The sequence below is a fragment of the Artibeus jamaicensis genome, unplaced genomic scaffold (genome assembly GCF_021234435.1).
Source record: "Artibeus jamaicensis isolate MK-2021 breed Jamaican fruit bat unplaced genomic scaffold, CSHL_Jam_final scaffold_537, whole genome shotgun sequence".
NCBI lineage: Eukaryota > Metazoa > Chordata > Mammalia > Chiroptera > Phyllostomidae > Artibeus > Artibeus jamaicensis.
In genome coordinates, this window is record NW_026522047.1 from 1379726 (window position 1) to 1395644 (window position 15919).

At 64.1% G+C, this 15919-nt stretch overlaps 2 protein-coding genes across 5 annotated transcripts; one reads left to right on the forward strand and one right to left on the reverse strand.

Moving 5' to 3' along the window:
• The first annotated feature begins 864 nt into the window (after positions 1–864).
• On the forward strand, positions 865–6104 carry GATD1 (glutamine amidotransferase class 1 domain containing 1). 4 transcript variants are annotated; one of them, XM_037163078.2, is made up of 8 exons: positions 865–981; positions 2594–2745; positions 3195–3300; positions 3607–3714; positions 4557–4651; positions 5417–5510; positions 5744–5855; positions 5949–6104. In XM_037163078.2, the coding sequence occupies exons 1-8, from the start codon at positions 918–920 to the stop codon at positions 5953–5955; spliced, it is 738 nt and encodes a 245-aa protein (XP_037018973.1). In that variant the 5' UTR covers positions 865–917; the 3' UTR covers positions 5956–6104. The 4 variants fall into 4 exon arrangements, with proteins under 4 accessions (XP_037018973.1, XP_037018974.1, XP_037018975.1 ...); XM_037163080.2 differs by having other exon boundaries at positions 866–981; positions 2594–2670; XM_037163079.2 differs by lacking the exon at positions 5949–6104 and having other exon boundaries at positions 5744–5859.
• Positions 6105–7985: 1881 nt separating this feature from the next.
• On the reverse strand, positions 7986–14810 carry TALDO1 (transaldolase 1). The gene is made up of 8 exons (XM_037163077.2): positions 14667–14810; positions 11584–11707; positions 10413–10520; positions 10127–10258; positions 8893–9068; positions 8619–8816; positions 8331–8476; positions 7986–8178 (listed from the first exon to the last, which is right to left on the reverse strand). Exons 1-8 carry the CDS (start codon positions 14761–14763, stop codon positions 8146–8148), a joined length of 1014 nt encoding a protein of 337 aa, XP_037018972.2. The 5' UTR covers positions 14764–14810; the 3' UTR covers positions 7986–8145.
• Positions 14811–15919: the final 1109 nt, after the last annotated feature.

A 15919-nucleotide genomic window follows, 5' to 3' on the forward strand; every position in this document is an offset into this window, starting at 1 on the left:
GGCCGGCCAGACCTCGGGGAGCCCGACTGCCGCCCCTCCACACTGACAGCAGCGGGGGGCCTCCCCTCCCTCCAGACCAGGCTTCAGGAGCGCCGGCCGCCCCTGCGACAGCCTGTGATGAAACAGCTTCCGACGCGGCCCCACAGCCCGGTCGACCTTCCTGACCTAACTCGGCAACCCCTGTCTCAGGAAGGGGCACCCCCTCTTCCAGGGGCTCCGCGGGATCCCCGTGAGCCTGGATAGGCTGTCTTCCCTCAGCCGCCTGGCCCCACCTCCGGGGACACCCGCACGACCCCCCGGCCTGGAGCCCCAAGTCTCAGCGGGCTCCCCCCCAAGTCTTTGCCTCCTCAGACGTGCTGCCCGCATGGCCTCTCCTCTCACCCCCGGAAGGGACTGAACCCACGGCGCAGCCCCCACCCCAGGACAGGAGCCCCCCGGGGTCGGCGCCGTCCCAGCCTCCCGGGGCGGCTCCCGGGGCTCGCGGGTTCAATTGCTGAGTCCACAGGGAAGGATCCTCGTCCACGGCACAGGCGTCCTCCCTCCGGGTTCACCTCCCGGAGTTCACCCCCAAGTCTCCCCTCCCCCGGCGCCCGCAAGAAGCGCTCGTTGCCTGAGAACGGACGAGGAAAGAGGCAGGAATTGTTGCCAAATGTAACCAGGGGCGGGCGGGGGACGGCCCACATGGCCCTCCTGCGGCCCCGCATCCCAGCTCACAGGTGCCCGGGTACTTCCGCTGGGGGCGCCGGGAACCCTGCAGAGCGGGGCGGCAGGACTGCGCCTGCGCCCTGCCGTGCTCCAGGCCCCGCCCCCGGCCTCCGCGGCACGTGACCGGCGTTTCCACTGCCAGGCGTGCGCGCGCGCGCGCACACATACACCTCTGTGCGCGCGCGCGGATTACCCCGACTGCAGTAGAGCCTATGGCGTCCGAGCGTCTCCCCAGCAGGCCTGCCTGCCTCCTCGTGGCCAGCGGCGCCGCGGAAGGTGAGACTTGCGTGGAGGGGCCACGGCGGACCCCGGGGCTGCGGCGCGGAGAGTGGGGCAAACACCCCGGGGCCGGGGGTCGCTCCCTAAGGGACAGGGGAGGCCGGGGCGCGGTGAGGGGCAATGGGTGTCCCCAGGACGTGGGGTCTCCGAAAGGCGTGGGGTCAGATAGCCTTGGCGCTGACACACACCGAAGAGGACGAGGGATTGGAGGGGGGCCGTCTTGTGGGCCAGGGAGCCTCGGCCCTGCCCAGTGGCAAAGGGGCCGGCAGAGGCGGACGTGAGGCTCATGGGGTCAGGTCTTACCAGCGTCAGCTCTTGTTTCGGGGCCTGTGGGTGCAGGGAGGTTGTGAGCAGAGGGCACCTGGTGCTGTTCTGAGCACTTCCAGGTGCTTACCCGGTCCCGGAGGGAAGCGATGAGCCGTAGGTCATATGGGGGCAGGTGGGGGACCAGGGCTGGGACCTGGGGCGTCTGGAGCCTGGTCTGCTCGACTTCTGTACTTGCTTAAGCGGGGTAGGGAAACAGGACCCTAGGTCCTGGGGTCACAGTGTGCTGAGCCCAGGGGTCCCCCTAGGGGCCCTGAGGGGTGTGTGCCCAGAACAGGGCAGAAGGGGCCAGCCGGAGTCTACCCACACCCCCACCCTCACCCCTATGGGGCATTCAGGGGCGGGTGGAGCCATTGAGAGTGGGGTTCAGTCCTGGGAAGACAGGTTGATGGTTACCTCCAAAGGCAGCTGGTTAGAGGGGGTGGTTAGGGGCAGGTCGCACTGGCCTGGCTGTGCCAGGAGCAGGGGGCGTGGAAGACGTGGGGGAGGGCCACGACTCTGGAAAGACCACTCGGCTCTGTGGGCAAGACCAGTGGGCCCTGCAGAGTCCCTTCAGGGGTCCTGGGATGAAGTAGGTGGGAGGTTGGGGTGCAGGAGCAAGGTTTGGAGGAGCTGGGAAGGCAGCATCCCAAGAGGTCAAGGGTGATTTAGAAAGGCTGTTTTGCTCTGTATGTGAACTTCTTACAGGGAACAAACACATGTTGATTCATAAGTGCAGATAAAAAGAAACAAGGTTTAGGGACTGGGTCCCAGGGTAAACATAAAGGAGGAAGGGTGTGGATCAAGCCTCTTTACAAGTGGCCATCCCTGGTGGGAACACAGCCCTTAGCAGCTGCCCTTCCCAACTGGGTGTGGTGGGAGAGGGCAGGGAGCCCTTGTGAGGAAGGGGCTGAGACAGTGTCCTGGCCCCTGGGGGGGTGTGCACACCCCGCTTCCTGTGACAGGAGCCACGACCTCCGAGGTCTGGAGCTGTGCTCCCTGCCGTCCTCCAAGCCAAGCACGGTGGGAGTGGGACTGGACTGTCACCTTCCCTGGCCTGATGCGGAACTCAGTCTCTGCTGGTTAGCCAGCAGCTGAGCTGAGTGTGAGGGAACCACACACTGGGTCTGCCTTCCAGAACGGTCTCCAGGGGCAGGCTGGGGAGAAAGCCCCTGGGGGGATGAGGGCTGGCAGGACCCCAGGGTGGGTTGGGAGGGGCCAGAAGACACCCTGGGGGGTCCGGGCAGCCCCTCGGGCAGGAGGGGCTGTCAGCCCAGTGCTCACCCCCCCGGGGTGCCTCTTGCAGGAGTGTCGGCCCAGTCCTTCCATCACTGCTTCACACTAGCCAGCGCTGCCTTCAACCTACAGGTGGCCACCCCTGGGGTGAGTCCAGCTGCAATCCTCCACCTCCCTTTCTGGGGCGAGGCCAGGAGCAGGCTGTTGCTCCTGGGACAAGTGGTAAGGCCACAGCTGCCATGACCCCAGGGGACTGGCTTGCTCTGAGGGGCCAGGACCCCACTGGCATTGTCAAACTTGGGGCCGTGGGTCGGTGTCTGCACTGGAGAGCGGGGGAGGCACAGGCTCTGCCGGGAGGGTGTGCAGCCCTCTGAGGGTGGCGGTGATGTCACGTTTGTCATTTTGCACGTTTCCAGTGTCACCCCTGGGGTGGGTGGGGCAGTTGCTCCTTCCTGCTCTGTAGGCAGGAGACTGAGGACTGTCAGGGGGCAGGTGGGTTTGAGACGGGTGGAGCTCAGGGTGTGTTGAGCCCTAGTGAGGGGGCTGGGCTGTTGGGCACCTTTGTCCCTGAGGGGCTGCCGTGGGTCCCCAGCCCCCATCAGAGTTCCTAAGCATCCCTGAGAGCTAGCAGGGGGTATCCTGGCTGACCTTTGGCCTCGGGGCTCTGGCAGGGGAAGACCATGGACTTTGTGGATGTGAACGAGAACAGTGCGCGTTGGGTACGGGACTTTCGCCTCAAGGCCTACGCCAGTCCCGCCAAGCTCGAGTCCATCGACGGTGAGGGCCCAGAACCACGGAGGGCCGGGTGTGTGGGGTTTCGGGTGGGTTTGTGGCCACCGGAGCTCCCTCCCTCTGCTCCTGGAGCTCCCTGGGGCTTGCTGCCGAGCACCGTGGCAGCCATGGCCGCCCTCCCTCGGGGCCCCCCACTCTGCTCCATCTGGGGGGATAAGTGGTAGGCACTTGGAGGTGCAGAGGGCAGGATGGTGCATGGGTTTTGGGGGCTTCAGCTGGGGTAGGGAAAGTGACAAAGGGTGGCATCTGGTGGCAGGAGCAGAGGACTGACTGGCCTGTGTTCGCCCCCAGGTGCCCGGTACCACGCCCTCCTGATTCCCAGCTGTCCTGGGGCCCTGGCCGACCTGGCCAGTAGCGGGTCGCTGGCCCGCATCCTGCAGCACTTCCGCTCCGAGAGCAGTAGGTGGCCCCCGGGCCTGGGAGTGGGTGGGAGGGTGCTGTGCCCACAGGACCGGGCTGCAGGAGATGCCTGCCTTGGGGGTTGGGCGGCAGCAGTCCTGGGGTGCAGGGCTCGGGGTCCTGCAGGGGAAATGTCGGTCACTGCGGGTGTAAAGAGCTTCGGCCATCCGACCTGAGAGGGGACAAGTTTGCTCAGCTGTCCCACAGGTGAGGTTGGGGCACCCGCCCTGTCCTTTGGTTGGCACCCCTGTGGGCCCTCTGCTTGGCCCCCTCGGTTCTTCTGAGGTATCCAGGCCCGGGGCCACAGCCAGTGGGGGCTGGGAGAAAGACCGCTCTGTGGGGCCCTGGCCTGATGCCCGGCCAGCCCCCGGCTGTGATGAGCGTGTCTGCTGGGCGGGGCGGGGCGCTCACTGGGGACCAGCAGACAAAAACCCAGGCTCCACACAGTGTTCTTTGTTGGGGAGAAATGGCCTCTGTCCCAGCAGCGCCAGGACAGGCAGCGGCTGTTCCCAGGCACCTCGGCCGTGGGAGCGGACTCGTGCCAGGCAGCCTTCTGGGTGGGGGGCTCGGAGCCAGGACGGGCTTGGGGGGGGCACTGCCCCTCAGGGCCCCGAGGAAGGGACTGCCGCTGCAGCCAGGAGAAGGGAAGTTTCCGGGTAGGTTGCTGCTGACAGCAGTGACCGTCTGTGCCTCCGGGCATTTGCTGTCAGGCGGAGTTGGGCCTGGGCCGCAGAGGCTGTCCTGGGGGCCGAGCCTTCCGGAGGCAGCGGGTGGGGGTGGGGGAGGGGCCGGGGCCAGGCTGGCGCCCAGGACCTCAGCCCCCACCCGTCTGCTGCTTTCAGAGCCCATCTGCGCCATTGGCCACGGTGTCGCCGCCCTGTGCTGTGCCACCAACGAGGACAGGTCCTGGGTGTTCCAAGGCTACAGCGTGACAGGGGTGAGTGACTCACGGCGGGGCACAGGCGGCAGTCGGGCCTGACAGTACCGGCACGTCAGGGACCCTGTGGGGGCCCACGGTCACCGCTGGCAAGGGTGACAATTGTCCAGGTGGCACCAGGGTGGCAGTGTCCGCCTGTCCCCTCCCTCCCCTCCCTGCTGATGTCCCGGGAGGCCCGTTCAGCTGTGGCTGAGCACAGAGATGGCCTCCGGGGCCCCCCGCAGCCTGGGCTGGCTGAGCTGCCTGTGGAGGTGGGGAAGCTTGGGGTCCAGTCTTGCTTGGCGTTTGTACCTGACCGGGACCCAGGCCTCCGTTTGGGTATTGGTTGGATGGGCAGCCAGGACCGATTCTGCAGTCACGGGCTGGGAGCCGCAGCAGGCAGGGGCAGACCCAGGGAGGGGGTCTGTGTGGTGAGGACTGGACCCTGGCTGCTGGGTGCCGCACGGGGCAGCCTGGTCCGTGGTCCAGGCCCCCGTGAGGACTGCACAGCGGAGAAGCCCCTCAGAACTCCTGCGGCCATGACCCCCGCCCCACACGCCACATGGCCCTGGGTCCCGCCCACAGCCCTTCCACTCACCGAGGGGTTTGGCTCATTCAGGTCTCCCATGGGCCTCGATGCTGTGAGCCGGGGTGACAGCCTCGAGCCCCCCCCACCGTGCAGGCTTGTCACCCTGGAAGCCCCATGGGGCAGGCACTGTCCCCCCGCCACTGCCCCTTGCCCTGGTTGGGCCTGCGTGTCATGAGGTGGCACCCCTCTCCCTGCAGCCCTCCGTGTACGAGCTCGTCAGGGCCCCAGGCTTCGCCCACCTGCCCCTGGTCGTGGAGGACTTTGTGAAGGACGCAGGCGCGAGCTTCAGTGGTGAGCTGGGTGGGTGTGGGCAGGGGACAGCAGGGGACACACCAGTCGGGCCACCCTCCTGGAGCCGAGTGCTCCGCAGACCTCGGTGGCTGCCGCTCTGAAACCCCGGCAGGCTGGCCTCCCTGCCAACCAGAGAGCCTCAGGGAGCTCGCAGCCCCAACAGGGCAGTGGGGGTCTGGGGCCGTGTCTGCACGGGGCCGTGCCTGAGGCCTGTGTCCTCGGGTCTCCTGCAGCCAGTGAGCCCGACGCAGTGCACGTCGTGCTGGACCGCCACCTCGTCACAGGCCAGAACACGCAGTCCACTGTCCCTGCCGTGCAGAACCTGCTGTTTCTCTGTGGCAGCCGGTGAGGGGCCGTGGGCGCTGGTGGGAGTGGGTGGGTTCCTGGCTGTGACTATGGTGCTGGTGCCTGAGCCCTGACCCGGCCTTTCTCCCGCAGGAAGTGACGTGCAGGTGCCCACTGAGCCACCTACCTGCCAGTGGACGCCACCATCTCCAGGCGGTTCAGGTGTCCCCAGAGGCAGCTAGATGCCTCTGGCCCGCAGGGACCCTGCCTCCACACTTGCCCAAGTGACCCTGTACTCCAGTCAGGCCCGTGGGGGCCTCCAGGGCTCAGCCCTGTGGGGCATCAGTCTGGAGGCCAGCTGGGGCCTGGACTCATGTGGTCGAAGCCCCGGAGGGCCAGGGCCTAGCGAGTCAGCCGGCTGTCCTAAGGTGGAGCCACGGTCCCTCTGCTCTCCCTGGGCTGGCACCGGGTGTGTCTCTCTCTGCGCCCCCCCCCCCACCCAGGTGGGGCAGGGACGGGTGGGACACCAGCAGCTGTTCCCGGTGGTGGGGGCCCTGCCCTGGCTGGCTGCTACCCCCAGCCCTTTGTGTGCTGTTGGCTGTGTGGGGAGGGGCCAGCTGGCTGGAACTGGCTTAGCACTTTTGACTTGGGTCAAAGGTGAAGGGCAATGAATCTTGTGGTCACAGCTCCTGGCCCCCAGACCTGCCCTGATTTGAGTGCTTGCCTTGTGTGGGGTTTCGGAGCGTGGCAGTGGCCCCAAGTTGGGCCTGGGCACCGCACTCCGGACGTCGAAGAGATGCTGCCCACTTTCCAGGGCCCCACAGGCTCCGGGGACAGCGCTCTGCGTGCCCCAAGGGCTCAGGCTGGACATCACAGGTCGCGGCTGGGCCTGGAGAGGGGCCACTCTCGGGTCCTGGACAGGCCTTTACTGAAGCAGCCAGCTGGCTGTCTCCCAGCACAGCCTGACCACCCACCCGCGGGTTCCTCCCCGCAGGGGACATGGCTGGGCTGTGCCCCCCCCCCCCGCCTGCTGCGTCTGCTTCATCCAGCAGCACTGAGCCCGGCTGCCACCCAGCCTCCCCAGGCCAGCAGACCTGGCTCCTGACCTGTTGGCCTGCTGGGCCCCCACGCCAAGAGGGCTCTTTGCATGAACACCTAGAAAACCGCCTCAGGGGGTGTCATCTGTGACCCACAGAGTCAGTGACACCTGCTGAAGTCTGATGGGCCACGTCTTCTCCAAGCTCAGGGCTCCAGGGCAGGCTGAGGAGGCAGAGGAGAGATTTCCCCCACATGCCTAGGGGTGTTGGGAACAGACCCCCAAATCTACCCTAGAGAAACAGTGCAAGCGCATCCCCAACATTATTCTTGGGAGTGAACAGACCCAAATTGTGCTGTGAACAGAGTCTGGGGGGGGGGGGGCAGCATTATTGCCACGTGGTGAGAATGGGGTGTGGTGTCTCCTGTGTGTTGGGGGCGGGTCTCCTAAAGCTGGTGCCAGAACCATCCTGTCAGACATGCGTGCAGATCCATGGGGCTGGGAGGTGCCCAGCAGCGGTGGGGTCAGCAGCCTCCCTGGCATCCTGGAAGGGCTGAGCCAGGCTGGGTACCCAAGGTGGCACAGCGCACAGTGGAGCCTGGCCCTGCTGCCCTACTGGCCAGTGCCTGGTGTTGCTGTGGGGAAAAGGGGCCCACAGGCTCCAGAAGAGAAAGCTGCCCCAGGGCAGGGAGGGTGCAGTGGCATCTCAACAGGTAATTCTCTGGCACCTGCTTCTGCCCAACCTCCCAAACCAGGAAGCGGGGCATATGCAGGCCTGTCCCCCCCACCCCAGGGTGCCCTTGTAGATCTGGTGCTATCAGCTATCACCTGCCCTATCCCCTGGGGGTGGGAATGGAAAACCACCTGTGCCATTCCTGGTATAGCACAGGGGTGCAAAGTCCAAACACGAAGCTGCCCTGTGCTGCTGGGCTGCTTCCACCAGGTGGCGCTAGTGGCCTAAGCAGGAACCTGGTAGAACGGCAGTGGAACCCTGTGCGGCCAGGAAGAGCTCAGGTGCGCCTGCCCCAGTGGTCAGGCAGTGCAGGCAAAAAAGGGCGGGGTTAGCTGCCTGTGTTGTGTAAGGGGCCAGGTCCCAGCTGAAGTGTGAGGCAGCTAGTGCAGGGGAACGAGGTGGGGAAATGAAGTACACCGCAGAAAACGTGACTGTTTAATGTATTGAGTGAAAGTTTTGCATAAAATCAGAAATCTATGATCTGTCCCTGCTCCAATCAGTAAAAAATTGCAAGATTCATCACCAGGCTTGTGTAAATCAGACCCAGACTCAAGTCAGGTCATCTGTGATCCAGCCTCCGGTTACTTCCCGTTCTCTGTGCTGAACATCCGCTCCTGGGAAACCGAAGGTGACAGGGCCCAGGTAGCACATCGGGCTGCCCCGGGCAGGCCCACAGGGCAGCTGCCGGCCCCCAGGACTTCCCAGGTGGCACGCTGAGGGTCCCACCGGAAGTGGCAGCCCCGTCTGACCCCAGCCCAGCACTCACCGCCAGCACCCGCTCCAGCTTCACGGCGTCCACAGCAAACTTCCGGATCCCGTCGGAGAGCTTCTCCACGGCCATTTGGTCCTCGTTGTGCAGCCAGCGGAAGGCCCGCTCATCCAGGTGGATCTTCTCCAGGTCACTGGCCTGGGCTGGGAGGGCAGGGAGCATGGCCTCCATGTCCCCCCGCACCTGCTCTCCCAGCCAGGGCTCGGGGCTGCCCTGTGCCCTCCCAGCCCTCCACCCGGCCCAGGGGACCCAGGAGCAGGTGGCCCGGAGTGGCCAGGCACCTACCCGCTTTGACCGAGAGCATGGGCGCCAGCTTGCTGCTGTCCTTGAGCAGCTCCCCCAGGAGCTTGGGGGAGATGGTGAGGAAGTCGCAGCCTGCCAGTGCCTTGATTTCGCCCGTGTTGCGGAAGGAGGCGCCCATGACGATGGTCTTGTAGCCAAACTTCTTGTAGTAGTTGTAGATCTTGGTGACACTTATCACCCCTGGAGGAGGTGGCCCAGGCAGAGTGGCTATTGCAGCCCTGCAGGCCCTGCCCCCACCCCTCAGAGGGCTACTCACCAGGGTCCTCCAGGGGCTCGTACACTTTCTTGTCTGTGTTGGCCACGTGCCAATCGAGGATGCGCCCCACGAAGGGGGAGATGAGCGTCACCCCTGCCTCGGCGCAGGCCACAGCCTGGGCGAAGGAGAAGAGCAACGTCATGTTGCAGTGGATGCCGTGCTGCTGCTCCAGCTCCCTGTGGGGACAAGCGCAGGCCAGGCGTGAGCTCCCCGTCCCACACACACACAGTGCACCCCAGTTCTCTCTGGCAGTGAGCTCTGGGCAGCCGGAAGTTTCTCCATCAAACCCACCACCGACAGGAATAAGAGGCAAGAGCCCCCAGCCCCTCAGTTCAGTACACAGCTCCCTGGGGCCGGACGCCACAGTGCTGTCCTACTGTCCCATGTGGAGCCACAGCCCCCTCCCCTCTTACCCTTCCCAGGCCACCCCTTGGTCTACTGTGACATCCTGAGCTACATCCTGAGTACAGGGCGATGGCCATGCACTGTCACGTGGCTGACAGCTGAGCCTCTGCTCAGACTCCTCCAGCCACAAATTCCCAGGGCGGGCAGTTTCCGAAGGGTCTCTGCCACGTGGCCGCCTCGGAGCAGCTAAGAGCTGGCGTGCACACGGGGAGTGGGCAGACTGCTCAACCGCAGCTTCCCCAAAAGGCGAATACCGAATGACTGGACGCCCCCTGGGCCTGGGTTTGGGCCCGTGGCTGCACCCAGACGTTCAGAGCAGGGTCGCCCGTGAGCCCCAGAGACAGGAGCAGCCACATGTGTGCACAGGGAAGAACAAACACACATAATGTGTGCACACGCAATGATCATCTGCCTGGGAAGGAACGCAGCCTAGACCTGCCACGGTGATCTGTGCCCCGAACTCTCATGCCAGCTGAGGCCACGTGTCGTGAGTCCATCTGTACAAATGCCCGGAACAGGCGGGGGGAGAGCTGGATTGGCTGCCAGGGGGGTGGGGCAGACACAGGGCTCCTGACAACAGCCCCCCGCAACGCTGCCCCGGGGAGACCGGAGGGCACACCCTAGTTCTCCCACCTCCCCTTCCCGCTTCCCCGCACTGGGAGCCTGCCTGATGAGGACGAGGGCGGTGGCACAGCTGTGGGTGTCTCACGGGACACTTGCCTCTGAGTGTCAGCAAACAGGACCTTGGGACCTGGCCTCAGACACACCAGCTCTGACGGCCAGTCCATCTGGGCGGGGGCCCCGACCCCTGGAACCGGGAGACACTCACTTTCCAGCCTGGATCCCCTCCCAGGTGGATGAGAGCTTGATCAGAACCCGGTCCCTGCCGATCCCGGCGTCCTTGTAGAGCTCGATGAGACGCCTGGCCCGGGCCACCATGGCGTCCTTGTCGAAGGAGAGCCTGTGAGAGCCAGGGGTCCCCAGTGAGGAGCAGCCGCACCCCGAGACGCCTGCCAGGACGAGCCAGCCGGCAGCAGGTGCCCGGGCTCGGGTCAGCTTCCTCAGAGGGGTGCAGGCGCAGCCGTGCTGGTGGGGGCCCCACCCCACGCCCTCACCTCGCATCCACCTCCGTGGACACGCGGCCCGGAATCTTCTTCAGTATCTCTGCCCCAAAGAGCACGTAAAGTTTATCGATGGCATTTTGGATCTGCTCCTCTTGAGCCCTGAAAATTCAAAGGGAAAACATGGGCAGCAGCCTGTCAGGTCAAGTGCGAAGGCCCCTACAGAACAGACTCCTGTTGAGAGTCCTCTGGTGCCACCTTTTGATCGCGGGAACTCTGCGTGGCACAGAGCCCCAGCTTGACCGTCCCTGGTGCGCGGCTCAGTGTGCATGAAGCAGTCATGCTGTGCTGCAGATGTCACCACGTCACCTCTAGAACCGCCTTCTTCCCCAGCAGAACTCCCCCATCTCTGAGCACGTGGGAAAAAAAACCTTTGGAGCTGCCTGGGCATCCTTGCTGGCCCCATGCACACAGAAGGGTCTCAGGCCAGTGTGCCACTGCAAGAGCCGCAGGGCAGCTGACGAGGGCAGAGGGCACGTGAGTGTGTAGGTGCACCTCATCGCTAACGCCAGGTGCGCCGAGGCCTTCTGCCGTAACGGGGCGAGGACCCGATGTGGGAGAAGGGAAAGCGAAGCCGCCAGGGGGTGGTGTGTGGTGGAGGGAGGGCACACCCAGGGCGCAGAGCAGGCCTGACACCCCCAGGCCACCTGCATGTCCTGGCTGGGGGCCACTGTTCCCCAAGGACACCATTGTCACCCTGATGAAAATGTAAAATGACCCCTGGAAAGGCACATTCATGGAGACCGACACAGGCACGGTGGCCTGGGGAAGGGGGCAGGGCAAAGCACCAGGGACACTCCAGGACCGGACTGTGGCCGTGGCTGCGTCCAGCAGAAATTCACCACGAGAAATTGGACTGCAACAAAGAGGGTGGACTTTACTCCAATAAAGCTGTTAAAAAACATCAGTAAAAAAGACGCCAAATGACAAGGCAGGTCAGTGGCCACCAGGGCTGGGGCCCTGTGGGGACAGGAGCCACGGCCCGAGCGAGCCCGTGCACCTGGCTCCGAGCTGCAGGTCTGCTTCGTGTGAGCCCCGCTCCCGTGGAGTTGATAAACACAAGCGTACAAGACCACTTTCTGGCAGGGAGGACATCCGAGGACTGAAATTCAGTCAGTGGGGGAGTCGAGCCCCTCAGTGGCCCAGCTGCACTCCCCATACTCACCCGCCCAGCCTCTTGCCGAAGGCGATGGCCTCCTCCACCAGCTCCTGGTAGGCGGGCATCTGCGCGGCCGCCAGGATCAGGGACGGGTTGGTGGTGGCATCTTGGGGCTTGTACTCGTCGATGGCTGGAGAGAGGGTTTGGAAAGCAGGGAAGTGAGTGGAGGCTCGCTTCCGCCCTGGAGTCTGCCGGGCCCCTCTACACCCTGAGCACAGAGGCAGAGTCCACTGTGTCTGGGAAGCTCTGGCTGCTGGGGTTCGCTGGGTTGGGCGTCACCCCACAAACTGTGGGGGTGTTGCTTCGATTCCCCATCAGGGCACACGCCTGGGTTGCCGGATGGACTGGGGGCGCGTGAGGCAACTGAGATGTTTCTCACATTCACATTTCTCTCTTTCTCCCTCCCTTCTCTCTAAAAACTAAATAAGTAAAGTCTCAAGAAATAAAAGTGTTGCCCTGGCTGGTGTAGCTCAGTGGATTGAGCACAGGCCTGTGAAGCAGAGTCGCCGGTTCGATTCCCAGTCAGTGCACACGCCTGGGTTGCAGGCCAGGTCCCCAGTAGGGGGCGCATGAGAAGCAACCACACACTGATGTTTCTCTCCCACTCTCTCCTTCCCTTCCCCCCTCTCTAAAAATAAAATATGTAGAAGAAAGAAAAGTGTTTCCTGAGCCGGGGTACAGCCACCCTGCACACACACGTCCCTCCCTGTCCTGGGAGGCTGACCGAGGGGCCAGAGATGGAGGGTTCCTGCCGGGTGCAGGGGCAGGCAGCCGAGAGCGGCCAGCAGGGCTTCCACGCAGCGCCAGTGACAGTGACCAGACTTGGTGACGGAAGACTGCCCGCTTTCCTCCTGAAGCCACTCTCTCCATAACACGCCCGTTCTTAGGAAACCAGGCCGAGTTCCCGGGAACCCGCAGGGCTGGCCTGAGGCCTCGCTGGCCGGCCGTCTAAGTAGGACACGGGAGTGCACAGCGGCCAGAGGACGTGTGGCTTCAAGTTTACTGGGCAGATTAGATTGTTTTTTTAAGGTTTTATTCACAAATTTCTGAAAAGGGGGGGAAGGGAGCAACACCAACGTGACCAGAAACAGTGATCAGCTGCCTGTCACACACACCCGACCGGGGCCGCAACTCAGCGTGTGCCCCACCTGGAGATCAAACCGGCAACCTCTCCTTTCGCAGGCTGGCACTCAACCCACTGAGCCACACAGGCCAGGGCCACAGGAGTATTTTCAAAGTGCCCTTTGAATGACAGGACTGCAGAGATGGAGAAGAGATTAGGTGCTGGCAGGACCTGGGAGGGGCAGCTGTGTCCTAACTGTGCCCACAAGGATCTGGAGTGTCATAAGCCCGCCACAGAGCAGCCCCCTCACCGCGCAGGCTGACACTGGCGGTCACTGAGCCAGGCCCACAGCCCATTAACAACCCGGTGCCAAGCGCCTGGGCCTGATCACGCCATGGTCACATAGGATGTCGCCACCGCCGGGGGCTGGGCCAATGATTCTCCGGCCTCTGTGGACTAATATCGCAACTTCTTGCGTATCTCTTTCAAAATAACGGGTTAGGAACACAGTGCTCTGCGGCGGTGCTTGCGACACAGGCGTGTGTAAACCCTGGCCGATGCTCCGAAGATGGGGGCCTTTCCTTGGGTAGAATCAGGCCTTCAGAGAGCTGACTTAAAACTGGGGGATGGAGCTGGGACTCAACAACAGGTCTCAGGTGCAGGGAAGGCAAAACCTCCTGGGAGGGGCCTGTTGTGGGTGAAGAAGCCCTGGCTTTGGTTGTATTTGCAAAGAGACCTTTGATCCCCACATTACGAAAGAAAGAACCTTCACGAATGCCCACAAAACCAAAGGCCCCCAACTACCTGCTAACATGTATGGATAGACAGCATCAACAAATGTACTTTTATAATGTCAACGCCTAGGTTTAGATATCTCTAAAGAGAGAAAAGTAAAACAGCAAAGCCTTTCCCAGAAGGTGAAACCAACAACCTGCAGGAACCAGCACAGACCCAGCTCCCCCTGGGCCAGAGCCCGCACACACTCAGAGGGAGGGAAAGGTCCGCCAGTGTCCAACTGGGGTCTTCACCTCAAGGTCCAGATTACCCAGGGCAGACGAAAAGGAGACTGAGGCCCCTGGCCTGGGGCTCCAGACCCCCTGGAAGCCCCCGCTGGTCAGAGGATTAAAGTACAAGGCCAGCAAGCCCACAGGCTGGCCCCAGGCTGATCGCCAAACATGCTTATTCAGACTGGTGAGCTCTGCTAGATAAAAGCAACCCTCTTAAGAAAACAAAACGCTCTTAATACTACCAAAGAGGGGTGACACCCACTTCTCAAGTCACCATGAGAAAGCAGAAAAGAGAGGAGGCACTTCCGCGCTGGGAGCCCTGGGCGCTCATGCCCACAAGGCACCAGCTCCCTGGAAATCTAAATTCCTCAGGCGGGACGGAGCTGCGTTCCAGTCGGCGCGACGGGCTGGGGGCTCCCGATGGGCCGCGGAGTCCTCCACGCTGGAGGGGGAAGGATGAATCACACCAGGAGTCTAAACTGGCAAAGCACTTGCTATGCCCATCGCCCCGAGCTCCTGCCCAGCTCCTGCGGAGCTCCGCGGCCCGGTGGCCCGCACCCGGCCGCAGCGGGTCGCCCTGCGCCCGAGGCGTGATGTGGCGTGTGCGCCGGGCGGGATCAAAGCACAAGGGTGAGCCCTGCACCCAGTCGTGTCCTGTTCAGCAATCAATCCTCGCTGGGTTCACCTCCCACCCTCCCGGATCCCGTGCCTTCTCGACCCGACGCCCTCTGGCCAGAGCTCCGTCCCGCCTGGCTGCGGAGGCGCCCTCGGCTCGGGAGCGTGGCTCCGCCTGCGCGCCCACGCCCCGAGCGCCATTCTCCTGTCCCGCGCCCGGGCCGTCCGCCCAGACGCCGGCCCGGAGCTCCCCGAGTCCCCACCGCGGGTGCGGGACTGCAGAGCAGCGGAGCCCGAAGCCGGTCAGCGTGAAGGCGGGACCCGGAGCGCACCATATCTGCGTCCACGACCCACCGCCGCACGGCCTATCCCGGCGACCACACTCGGGGCCCCGCGCGGCTCACCGTGAAAGTCGCCCGTATCGGCCACCACGGTGGTGAACTGCTTGAGCTGGTCCAGAGCATTCTCCATCCTCTGCCGCTTCACCGGGGAGCCAGACATGGCGAAGCAGCAGCGGCAGCGCGGTGACCCACAATGCCCCGCGGCCCCGCCCCGGCCGCTAGCCTATCAGGAGCGGTGCGGGTGGTGGGCGAGGCCCCGTCAAGAAGAAGCCCCGCCCCCCAGATAGAGGCCCCGCCTCCAAATGAGGCCCCGCCCCCGGCGACTGGTTCGTGGGTCCCGGGGACCCCGCGATCACTGGTGAAATGGGGCATAACGCGTCCAGGGCAGCGAGGCAGCCCGGGGGCGGCGCGTCCAGTGCGCGCACTGAGCCTGCAGCTGGGGTGGGAGGCCCCCCGGAGAGGTGCGCCCCTTGCGGTGCCCCCCCCCACACACACACACCGAAGGGAGGGCCCAGTGGTTTCCGCCCTCTGCAAAAGGCTGAGCGCAGTACCAAGAGCAGTGAGCGGAGGTGCGGAGTCCCAGAGCGACCTGGAGATTTCAGCCCTCTGTCTGGGCCGTAGCCTGAGCGCTGTCCGACGGGACCCCCTGCCTTTGTCCCCTAAGAGACAAAAAGGGCCTTTGTTCCCTGACTGCGGCTGTGCCAGGCAGCTGCTCCCACGGGCAAAGGGTGGGCGCTGGGCGGGCGGAGAGAGCTGGGGTGGGGTGCGGGCCTGGGCTTGAGTCACTGCCTACCCCAGTCCTGGGAGGGCGGCTGCGGGCGCCCAGGGTGCACCTGCGCCCCTCGGGCCTGGCTGCCCCTCCAGGCCCGCCCTGAGGTCAGTGGTGCCTGTTGTCTGGCAAGTGGCTAGGAGTGGTGAGGCAACGGGAGACTGGGCATGTGTTCTCACTGTAGATGTGTCTCCCGCAGATCCGGAGCCACAAGGATGGGGCCAGCACCCCCTGCCTCAGGTTCTGGGATCCGCACTAAGTAGCACTAAGTTCACAATTGGTCCCAAGGGCCTTGTGCCCTGTTCAGATGTAGGAAATAAAACTGCTGTTGACTTGGAGTCCTTCATATTTCCTGGATCGGGGCCTCCGGTCAGGCACGTATTTATGGCAGGTGCCCAGGAGAGGGGAGGTAAAGGTCAGGGAGGAGCTGGGGTTTCCGGGACTCAAGGGCCTTGGGTGTGCCCTGTGTGGACCTCAGTGCTGGCCTTGCCAGGGCAACTGCATTGGAGGGAAAAGGCCGCCAGGTGGAGACAGTGTGAAGGTCTCT

Excerpts from the sequence above, each read along its gene's own strand:
- GATD1 (XM_037163078.2), top strand. The coding sequence starts at position 918 with ATGGCGTCCGAGCGTCTCCCCAGCAGGCCTGCCTGCCTCCTCGTGGCC. Across the intron at positions 2,746-3,194 it reads TGTTGCTCCTGGGACAAGTG|GGGAAGACCATGGACTTTGT; the intron begins GTAAGGCCACAG and ends GGGCTCTGGCAG. Across the intron at positions 4,652-5,416 it reads AAGGCTACAGCGTGACAGGG|CCCTCCGTGTACGAGCTCGT; the intron begins GTGAGTGACTCA and ends CTCTCCCTGCAG.
- TALDO1 (XM_037163077.2), bottom strand. The coding sequence starts at position 14,763 with ATGTCTGGCTCCCCGGTGAAGCGGCAGAGGATGGAGAATGCTCTGGAC. Across the intron at positions 11,708-14,666 it reads CGATACGGGCGACTTTCACG|CCATCGACGAGTACAAGCCC; the intron begins GTGAGCCGCGCG and ends CCCTCTCTCCAG. Across the intron at positions 9,069-10,126 it reads GAGGGGATCCAGGCTGGAAA|GGAGCTGGAGCAGCAGCACG; the intron begins GTGAGTGTCTCC and ends TTGTCCCCACAG.